Below are 10,894 nucleotides of genomic sequence, written 5' to 3' on the forward strand. Positions count from 1 at the left end.
TCCAGGCCTTGGCAGCTGCCCCACGTCAGTCTCCCGCATCCCCATCTGACCAGAGGCTCCTGAGCTGGTTCTTCCCACATGTATTAAGCGCCTACTGTGTGCCTGCCTCTGAGTGGGGGCTGGGATGAGATAGCGCAAGGTGGACTCAAGTGCAAGGAGGCCGTGGCCCGGCCTGAAGACCCCCTCCTGCCCGGTGCCAAGCCGGGGCCCCTGGCTGTGCGAGGCTCTCCGGGGCCCTCCCCTCCACCAGAGCTGGTCCCGCCCCTGCCAGCCTGTCACCCCCAACCCTGTGCCCAGGGCTGCAGAAGCCTGTCGCCTCCCCCAATGGCCCATGTCCCTGAGCCCAGCGTCCAGCCCATAAGTTGCTCTGGGAACGCCCACCCAGCACAGGCCCTGCCTCCTGCATTTCTGAGCTGCCCCAGGCTCTCCAGCGCCCACACTGCCTCTGCACAGAAGCTGCTTCTGCCCACTTTCCAGAGGAGGAAATGGAGGCTCCGAGGCCCACCCTGCTCGCCCTGGCTCCACGCCCAACTGGGGCTGGCAGGGGGGGGGGGGCATGACGTCACACTGTGCACCCAGGCTCAGCCACCCAGGCAAACCTGCTGATGCCAGGGGACGGAGGGGCCCGACGCCAGCCCTCTGATGACAGAAGGGGTTCCAGCGGAGGTGCCGGTGGGAATGGACCTCGAAGGGGCAGGCCTGGCGGTCCTGGGCCACGGCGGCGGCTGTCAGGCCCTGCCCGCTGCGCGTGCATTTACTCTGCATCTGCAGGCCACCCTCGGCCGGACAGCGGCTCCCACCTGGGCAGCGGGGCCCGGGAGGTGCACTGGGGACGGTGGGGCCCGCCGGTCACCGCGGCATCCACGGCCGATGGCGCTGGTGTTTCTCCTCTGGCCTGGAGCCTTGCGGGAGCAGCCACCGCAATCGGTTCTGAGCAACGGCCTCACGTGAACCAATTAAAAGAGGGCTGATTTGGCCGTAAATTCGATTTGCGAGGGCAGCGCGCTCTGGGAAGCGGTAACCGGATTATCTTTCACCTCCAACATTTTGGCATTTATGTCCTGGGCGGGGCCAGCAGTGAAAGTGGCTCCGTGTGGGAACCGTTTCTAGGAGGCGTAGGGGAAACAAAGCCGCCCCATGCACATCGCGTCTGCGTGGGGGGTCAGAGCTCCGTGACGTCAGCATAATGAGGCCACGCCAGGCTCGCGTGACTCTTGGGCCGCGTCTGACCTCGTTGCCGAAACAGTTCATCTCGGGGTGTTCCCAACGGAGACCAGCGGAGAGGAGCGAGCTGGGCTCCGCGCAGAGCTCACCAGGCCTCAGTGGCTCCCCCGCCCCGGGCTGCTCTTCTCTCCGTAAAATGAGGCTGACCAACCCCGACCTCCAGGGCTGGTGCTGGATCCGTACCCCCTGCTACTGAGGGAGCGTCTGTCTCTACCCACCACCCCTGCCTGGGGCTTGGATTTCTTGTCTGTGAAATGGGAGCGTCCGTGCCCATGTGTCAGCATCATGAGAGGGGAATGCGCAGAACCCTGCCCAAAGCCGCCCGCAGAGGGCACAGGAGCTGCTGGGCTGTCCTTGGGATCTGCAATCTGGGACTCTAGTGAGAGGGGGAGGGGCTGTTGAATGGCCCACCCCAGGGTCTCCCACCCAGAGCCGTGGGCAAGCCCAGCCTCGCCTCCGGAGGCCACGTGGTGATCCTCTGGTCTGGCAGATGCTGGCGGTCAGTGAGGAGCTACACGGGGTGGGGCGCCCACCAGAACCGGAGGGGACACAGCCAGCAGTGCCCTGACAGCACAGAGTTCCTCTCCAGCCCCAGAGGCCTGTGGGCACCCACGACAGTGCCCCCTGCAGGGCCTGGGACCATGTCCTGGGGTCTGGTCCGAGTCCTGAGGGGCACAGAAGAGGGGCTCCTGGCAGAGGGCAAAGTGGACATTAACAAAGGCCTGGGCGAGGCACAGCCGGGGGAGGGAGGGAGGAGCAGCACTGAGGGCGGGGCTGGCATTGGGACCAGGGCGCAGTGGGCCTGCAGAAGCGGCTGGTCCTGGGCAGGGAGCTGGGGTCCGCAGGGGCTGCACCAGGTCCCCTTTGCAGCCGAAAGGCTCGTCGGGCACTGGAGCTTGACGGCGGAAGGCAGCAGAGGCCCCTGGCCACAGCGAGCCTGTCATGCCCACAGCCCTCCGGGCTCCCAGCGGGCCTGGCCCGGGGAGGCAGGCTGGGGGGGGGGGGGGGGGGAGGAGTGAACCAGAAAGGCCTGCGGGTGCAGCTGGTGGCGGAGGCGGGCCGGCGGGCTGTGGGGAGGCTCCAGGGTTCTCTCCAGTCTCTCAGGCCCCAGGAGGGATAGACACCCAGCGGCCCGGAGGCCGTGGGCCGGCACCCAGCACGTGGCTGGGCCCTGGTCCCGGCGTTTCCTGGGAACTCGGCAGCGGAGAGCCGGTGTGGATCTGTTCCCTTTTGCTCCATGGCTGCCAGGCAGCGCGGGCACATTTCGCACTCAGCCCCAAGACGATCCCCTGCCCACCCGCGTGGAGCGCCCCGTCAACACAGCTGTGGTCCCGGGACTTACTTTGGGGCCAGGGGTGGTGTGGACTCTGCTCCCCAGGCAGCTTTCAGAGGCACCGTGTGGCGCCCCCTGGAGTCTCAGGCCTCTCACACCCGCCCTGCCCTGGCCCCACCTGCCCTGACCCCTCCCCGCCCTGGCCCATGCTGCCTTGCCCTAGCCCCGCCCCACCTGCCCTGGCCCCGCCCCGCCTGGCCCATGCTGCCTTGCCCTAGCCCCGCCCCACCTGCCCTGGCCCCGCCCCGCCCTGGCCCATGCTGCCTTGCCCTAGCCCCGCCCCACCTGCCCTGGCCCCGCCCCGCCCCGCCTGGCCCCGCCCCGCCTGGCCCTGGCCTGTGGGGGCTGCGGGGCTGACAGCCCCCGGGGAGGGCGGGCTAGGCTGCAGCTGCCAACCAGGCTCACACCGGCTGCGGCGCCGTGTGTTTTGATCGGAGGCTGCGCGGGAACATGTGGGCCCCGCACGGATGTGATATAAAAACACGGCGGCTGCCAGCGCCCGGAGGCCGCTTCCTCGCCAGCGAGCAGCACAGCCAGCCAGTGCCTCCCCGCAGCCCCGCCCGCCCGGGAGGGTCCACGCCGGAGCTGCTTTCCCCAAGTCTCCCCGACTCCGCCGGCCTGAGCCGGGCAACTGTGTTTTGAATTCCGTCCTGAGCTGTAAGGGAAGATGTTGGATGATCCTTTTCCTCCTTTCCTACCAACTCACAATGGAATGGAGCACAGGACTTCACTTACACAAATGCGCGCCGCGCCCACCTTGCTGGGACCACCGCGTGGTGGGCTCGGGCGGTTCAGGTGCAGCCGGTCTGCCCACTCCGTCCGCCTTCCCGGATCTTCTCGTGGCGGGTGGTTGTGTGTGTGTGTGTTTTAATTTTGCCTGAAATCTTCTGCCCCTGAGGGAAGCCTCAGGCAGGAGGCAGCTGTGTTCAGCCTCTCCAGTGGAGGCCAGGGGCCGGCGGCGGGAGCTGGGCCTGGGCACAGGCGGACAGAGCCGGACACTCTGGGTCTGCCTCCTGCACTGCCCGTCCTGGGCCAATCGGCCAGCTCCCGCCTCAGTGTCCTCAGCACAGGCGGGGCTGACAACGGGCTCCTCGAAGTAGACGTGGACAGGAGAGGAGGCCACCCCGTGGCTGGAGGCAGCGCAGACGTTGGACGGAGGTCGGGCCCTGCCCTGGACGGCAGAGCAATCCGCTGACTCCTGGCTCCCGGACCACAGTGGGAGCAGTCAGTGCTCAGGGCCCCGGGGATGGGGCATGTCAGCACCCCACTCCATCCACCCAGACAGCAAGGCCAGCGCCGCCGGCCCAGTTCCCACGCAGAGCAGGGTGGGAGCCGGTCTGGCTGCTCTTCCAGCCGAAAAGCCAGCCTCTCCAGGCGGCACTCAGGAGGGAGTGGGAACAGCTGTCGCTGAATGGGGACGAGGCGTCACCGGCTGCCAGCAGCCCAGCGCCAGCCTCCCCCCTTCCCCCCGCCAAGGTGCCATTCCTGGGACTGGGGAGGAAGGAGCAGGTGTGGACACGCTGCCGGAACACCCTGCCCCTGTGGTGACCCGGGTCCCTGCCCCCGCACCCGGAAGGCCCTGCAGCTCACAGGCAACCCCAGTGGCAGCGGTGCCCTCTCCAGAGGTCACCCCCACGGCCTCCCGTCGGCTGGCACGTTGGACCATAGACTGGCAGATTTCAAGCAATGCACCCCCATTTCACAGGCGGGGCACTGGGGCCAGAGGGGGCACGGGGGTGCTGGGCTAGCCTCCGACATGGACACCCCTCAGGCCCCGCCCAGCGGAGAGAGGTCAGAGCTGTCGCAAGGGGCTGAGTCGGCCACTGCCCCCCTCCTCTCCCTCCCCCAGGTCTGGGCCTCTCTGCCTGTCCCGGAGCCTGAGCACCAGTGTGAGGGTGCCCACGTGAGCTAGCGTGGCCAGTGGGCGAGTCCTGAGGACCCATAACGGGGTGATGAGGCCGGGATCTGCACAGGGGTTGGGGGCTCGCCAAGGGGCGCTGGCACGTGGACCAGAAAAGCAGCAGCCCTGGCTCCCGCTTCAGGGGACGAGGGCTTGAGGATGAAAAGACGGACCCAGGGCCAACCCCTCCCCAGGACTGACCCCCCCTGCCCCCCCCAGGCCAAAGACAAACAGGTGGTGATTCAGGAGAGAGCTGAGGTGGCGGCAGGGGAGAGGGGAGGGGTACACAGGAAGGCCAGGGCACCGTGGGAAGGAGGGGAACCGTCACCAGCAGGTTCCACAGCGTGAGCCCTCCAGTGCACGTGTATCGCATGTTTTGGAGGGCCCCCCCCCCCAGTGCCCAGGTCCTGCTCCTGGCCCCAGCCGCAGCTATCCCAGCTCCAGGCTCCGTGATGGAGCCGGCAGAGTCGGGGGGAGGCCTCTCTCATACTTCATTCGCTCCTTCTAGCCATCCTCCTCAAGCCTCAGCGTGGGCAGGGGGCACAGACACGGGGGGCGGGGCATGAGGGTGAGCTGCAGGGGTGGGGAGGCCGACTCAAATGCAGGGGGTGGTAGGAGGGATGGGCAGACTCCTGCCCCCCCCCATGGCCTTTGGGCCTCCACGTTCACAACAGTAAAAAGCTGGCAAAGGCCTCAGGTCTGGAAGAAGGGTTTGAGGGCTTGCCTTGGCCTCAGCCCCAGGAACCTGCTTCTGGGCAGGTGTCGGCAACCTGCATCCTTCAAAGTACCCGGCTAAGGGCGGGGGGCAAAGACACCCCCCCCCACACACACACACACACACACACACACACTTCTCGTGCAAGGGGACAGGTTGGATTCTGGGGACCTGGGGTGTCCCCTTCACCCGTGGGGGGCGGTAGGCCGGTGCTAGTCTGGAAGTTACCCAACCCTCCCCACGCCGGGGCTTAAGGACCGACGGCTGCACCCAGCGCTTAGATTACAAAGGTTTATTTAGAAAATAGTTTGGTTGTTGGGGTTGTCGTTTTTTGGCAAACATTTCAATACTTTCAGTTACCAAAGGCTGTCAGTGCCTCCCCGACAGCGCCCCCTGGGTCCCTGGGGAAGTCAGCCCTTGCTCGGAGGTGGGGGCGGGGCGGGGCGGGGCGCTTCTCACCGTCTGGAGGGTTGCCAGCGCCTCTTGTGGCTAGAACCCCGACCTGACAGCCCCCCTCGGCAGGGCCCCCTGAGCGGGATCCAGGCCTGCAGCCTCGCCAGCAGCCCCTCGCTGAGATGGGAAGGCAGAGGGGGCTCCCCTTTCTCCTCCCCTCTCCCGGGGGCGCTTGGGTCTCATCCGCCCATGCGCCTGCCCTGCGCCCTGGAGGCCAATCCATCCCTGGGTCCCCGGGGAATGGAACCCGCTTTCTCTGGGGGCCACGCCCGCCCGCCCCCTCCTCCCGGAGCCGCCCGGGGTCTCCGCGCCAGGCGGGGCGCGCCCGTCACTGCCTGAAGCCCCTTCTCCTGCGGCGGAAGAGGATGTGCTTGAAGGAGCGCCGGAAGTCCTGGTTGAACACCGTGTAGATGACCGGGTTGAGCGAGCTGTTGCAGTAGCCGATCCAAAAGAAGAACTTGAAGAGCGGGTCCGGCACCTGGCAGGCCTCGCGGCAGATGCCGTACAGGCTGTAGCTGAAGAAGAAGGGGAACCAGCAGAGCACGAACACGCCCATGACCACGGCCAGCACGAAGGTGAAGCGCTTCTCGCGCGCCTGAGCCACCTTGCGGCGGCACACGCTGCTGCGCGCCCGGCGCCGGCGCGACAGGAAGAACTCGACGGAGCGCGAGCTGGCGCGGGACAGGCGCCCGCCGGGGCCCGGGGACCTCGCGGCGGCCAGCGCGCCCTGCTCGGCGGGCCCGGGAGCCCGCGCCTCGGCGCCGCCCTCGCCCGCCTGGCCGTCCGCGCGCCGCCGCCCACCGCGCCGCACCGCCCCCCGGCGCCGCCGCCTCTCGGCCGCCGCGCTGCTGTCCTCGGGCTCCACGTCCGCGCGCGGCCGGCGCGGGGGCTCGCAGTGCCCGTTCTCGCCCGCGCCCGTCGGCGCCCCCAGCCCGTTCTCCGTGGTCGGGGACGCGCCGTCTGGGCCGGCGGCGGTGTGCTTCTCGCTGAGCGTGCGTGTGCGCAGCTTGGCCACGCGGTAGATGCGCGCGTAGACCAGGACCATGATGAGGCAGGGCGCGAAGAAGGAGCCGATGCAGGACGACAGGATGTACCAGGTCTCGTCGTTGAGGCCGCACTGAGGGTAGGCGGCGCCGTCGGGCTGGCGGTAGAGCGAGACGAGCGGAGGGAAGGAGATGACGGCCGAGATGAGCCACACGGCCACGATGGTGGCCTTGACACGGCGCGGCGTGCGCTTCAGGTTGTACTCCACGGCCTGCGTCACGGACCAGTAGCGGTCCAGGCTGATGGCGCACAGGTGCACGATGGACGAGGTGCAGAAGAGCACGTCGAGCGCCAGGTACACGCCGCACCACACCTGCCCGAAGTACCAGTAGGCCATGAGCTCGTTGGCCAGCGAGAAGGGCATGACCAGTGTGGCCACCAGGATGTCGGCCGAGGCCAGCGACACCAGGAACAGGTTCTGGGGGGCACGCAGCGCGCGGCTGGTCAGCACCGCGATCACCACCAGCACGTTGCCCACCACGGTGAAGACGATCAGGAAGCCCACCACCGCCGCCAGCCCCGCCACGGCGCCCGCCGAGTACTGGCCCGGGGGCGGCCCCCAGGCGACCCCCGAGGCGTTGGCGGCTCCACCGCTGCCCCACTCGCGGGCGCCGCTCGCGTTGGGTCCCGCCGCCGCCGCCGCCGCCAGCGCCACCGCTAGCGCCGGGGACGCCATGGTCCTCCCGTGAGCTACGCGGTCCCGCCTGGAGCCGGGGCGCCGCCGCGGCAGCTCAGGAGCCCCCCAGCCCGGGTCGGCGCCCGCATCGCCGCCTACTCCTCGGGCGCGCCCACCGGGAACCGCGGCGCCCCGCAGCCGGCCCTCGGCCGTGTTGGCTCCGCAGGCGAGCGGCGCGCCGGAGAGCGTGGCTGCCGGCTCCCCGCAGCTGCCGCGCGCGTTAGTGCAGAGCAGGAGGCGCCCGGAGCGGGCGGCGACGCGGCAGGGGGGGGGGCACGTCCCGGGGTCCTCGCGGCCCCGCCCTCGGCCGGCTCACGGGGAGCGCCCCGGCCGCGAGGCCACGGCGACGCGGCACCCGGTCGGGCGGGCCTCAGCGGCTCCTCGGTGCCGGCGCCCGGCCGAGGCGCAGGCTGCAGGCGGCGGCGGCCCGGGCGCTCCGCCTCCCATCCGGCCGGCTAGGGGTCGGCGCACCGGGGTGCGGGCCGCCGCTCCTCCGGGCCCCCCCGCGCAGCCTCCGGCTCCAACTTTACTTTCCCGGGCAGGGCGCCGCCGCGCGTCCGTCTCCAGCCCCTCCTCCTGCTGCTCCCGGTGCGGGCGCCCCCCGCAGACCGCGCTGGGCCGTGCGGGCACCGCCTCGCTCTCCCAAGCTGCGCCGCCGCCGCCGCCGCCACCGTCGCCTCCTCTCCGCCGCTGTGCTCTCGGCGCGAGTGCAGCCGCCCGGGCTCGGCTTCCAACTTGGGGAGAGTTGCGGGCGGGGCGGGGCGCGGGTGGGCAGGGGCGGCCAGGCGGGCACGCCAGCGCCGCCGGCCGGGGGGAGCGGGCCGGGAGCCGGGGCCCGCGGCCGCCTGGGCGAACCTGCCTGCGCGGCGGCGGGGAGGAGTCGGGGCGGTGGCGCGGGGCGCGCGCTCAGCGAGGGCGCCCCCTCCAGGGCCGTCTGCAGCCTGCGGGATGGGCTGAGTGCCGGCGGCCTGCGCGGTGAGTTCCCCAGTCCTCTCGGAGGCAGGAGCCTCCGCATCCCCTCCCGGCACACGCACACGCGCGCAGCACCGGCGGCGGGGTCTGTGGCCTGAGCGGGGCGCCCGCCTCGCGCTGGCTGTCCTCTGAACGGGGGCCAGCCCGACCTCTGCGCGGGGCTCCCAGGCAGAGCCACCTGCGCGGCCTCTTCTCCGTCCGGCTGGCATGAATCATGACGCGGTGCCCGCGGAGACCCGGGCAGGCGCCCAAGCTCTGCGCCCATGTTGGCAATGGTTGCAGTTTCACTCTAGCGCCGTGTGGCTCTGCTGTTAAAGGGCGAGGGGGTGTTCAGAAATCTCCACCCGGATGACGGGCGGTTTTGTGTGGGGGCCCTCATTCCTGCTGGCTTAGGGGCGATTGTTGGGGTAACCCCGCTTACCCCTGTCCCACATCCCTGTTCACTGACCCACAGATGTGCACGGTCACCCCCCCCCCAACCTGCCAGACCCGTGCTGGGTGGGCCCTGCCTCCAGGGAGACAGGCTTGGCGGGAGGGGGGAGTGCTGGGGCCACGGGAGGACCTTTCCGCACCCAGGCTGGCTGCTGCTCCCCCTCTCCTCAGATGGGAGGGGGCATTCCTGGGGGGAGGGGGGTACTCTGGCATGGCAGGCAGTGCGAGCAACCCCTAGCCCCAGTGATGCCTGGAAATGGGAAGGGTTTGCTGGCTGATTCCCTCTTCTCTGAGCTCCCCAAGGGCTCAAAGGGCCTCACACAGAGGAGCCCAGTGGTCTCAGCAGAGATGCCCACAGTGGAGCCTCCTTATCCTTGTTAACCACGTGACACGGAGGAGGCGGAGTCAAGCCGGGGCTGGGGCAGGAATCAGTGCAGGTGGGGGGCTGCCGCCAGCATTTATGCTCCATGCATGGCCAAGGCCTGGGACCCAGGGAAGGTGGGGGACCACCATCCTTGTGAAAGGCCCCCTGGTTCTGGAGGCCCGAGGTGCCACTGACCCGGGCACCCTGGGTGCACTTTGCAGGGGAGACACGCAGACCCCCCGTCCTCCGTCACCAGCTTGCCCAGGCATCAGCAGGGTCCACACTGTGCCCCCCGCCTTGACGTGCTTGGCACACGCTGAGGTGGGTGCGGTGAGCCGTCAGTGCCTAGGAGGAGGGCTCCGGGAAGGCTTCCTGGAGGAAGTGACCTTGGAGCTGCATTTAGAGACTGGAGGGGAGTTATCGGGAGGTGAGGGGCCCCTGTGGGCCATGCTCCCTGGGGTGGGGGTGGGCTTCGTCTTGGGGGCACAGGGAGCCAGAGGAGGGAGGTGGCAGCCATCTGCTGTAGGTCTGGAGTGCCCTCTCCCAGCACCCAGCCTGCCATGGGGCAGCCTCCAGACCAGGAGGGCTTCTCCCCTTGTGAGGAGCACTTTGGGGCACGTGCAGGACGTTCTGGTTCCACGTGGCGCCACATGCTCACTGCAAGCACGGCTCAGCACGAGGGATTTGGAGGAAAAAGGACAGAGCAGTGGGCCCACGCAGACAGGACCTCCCCTGCCAGGAAGCGGCTCTCCCAGCCAGGCCAGCCCGGGGCATCTGGAGTGCCCAGCCCCAGGGATGCCCGGCGACCTTTTGACCTCAGGCCACAGACGTCGTGCTGTGGACAGCCTTCCTGGCATGACGTGGGTGGAGGCAGAGGAAGAGCCTCTCTTCTGGGTCCAGGGCCAAGGTGGGGAGGAGAGCTAATCCCCGCGGAGTTTGTGGTGTAGAGTGGCCCCGGGCTGGGCTTTGGGGCTCCTGCCTGCATGCGTACACACAGGTGCCCGTCTTGTCCCCACACATGTGCATGCACACACATGCACACCCACACATGCACAAGTGCTCGCCTCGCCGCCACATACGTGCATGCGTACACACAGGTGCCCGTCTTGTCCCCACACATGTGCATGCACACACATGCACACCCACACACGCACAAGTGCTCGCCTCGCCCCCACATACGTGCATGCGTACACACAGGTGCCCATCTTGTCCCCACACATGTGCATGCACACACATGCACACCCACACATGCACAAGTGCTCGCCTTGTCCCCCACATACGTGCATGCACACACATAAGTGCTCGTCTTGTCCCCACACATGTGCATGCACACACATGCACACCCACACTTGCACAAGTGCTCGCCTCGTCCCCACATACGTGCATGCGTACACACAAGTGTTTGTCTCGTTCCCACATGCATGCATGCACACACACAGGTGCTTGTCTTGTCCCCACACACGTGCATGCATACACACATAAGTGCTCATCTCGTTCCCACACGCATGCACGCACACCCACACATGCACAAGTGCTTGTCTCGTCCCCACACACTTGCATGCATACACACACACAAGTGTTCGTCTCGTCCCCACACACATGCACGCACATGCACGCACACACAAGAGCTCATCCCCACACACATGCACGCACACACAGCACACACCCACACACGCACAGGTGCCTCACTCACCCTCCAGGCTACAGGGAGTATTTTTGTCACCCGCTGTGGGCAGCTCTTCCCAGGTTTCACCCGCCTCACCCTCTGCCTGCTCGCCTGC

The 10,894-nt window shown here is 68.4% G+C and overlaps 1 protein-coding gene across 1 annotated transcript; it reads right to left on the reverse strand.

Annotated features, from left to right (window-relative positions):
* Window positions 1–5,455: 5,455 nt before the first annotated feature.
* On the reverse strand, window positions 5,456–8,194 carry ADRA2C (adrenoceptor alpha 2C). The gene has a single exon (XM_081091888.1). It carries the CDS (start codon window positions 7,343–7,345, stop codon window positions 5,954–5,956), a length of 1,392 nt encoding a protein of 463 aa, XP_080948014.1. The 5' UTR covers window positions 7,346–8,194; the 3' UTR covers window positions 5,456–5,953.
* Between the last annotated feature and the right edge of the window lie 2,700 nt (window positions 8,195–10,894).

Source organism: Myotis nattereri, assembly GCF_964212035.1.
Source record: "Myotis nattereri genome assembly, chromosome: 1".
Taxonomy (NCBI): domain Eukaryota; kingdom Metazoa; phylum Chordata; class Mammalia; order Chiroptera; family Vespertilionidae; genus Myotis; species Myotis nattereri.

Excerpts from the sequence above, each read along its gene's own strand:
- ADRA2C (XM_081091888.1), bottom strand. The coding sequence starts at position 7,345 with ATGGCGTCCCCGGCGCTAGCGGTGGCGCTGGCGGCGGCGGCGGCGGCG.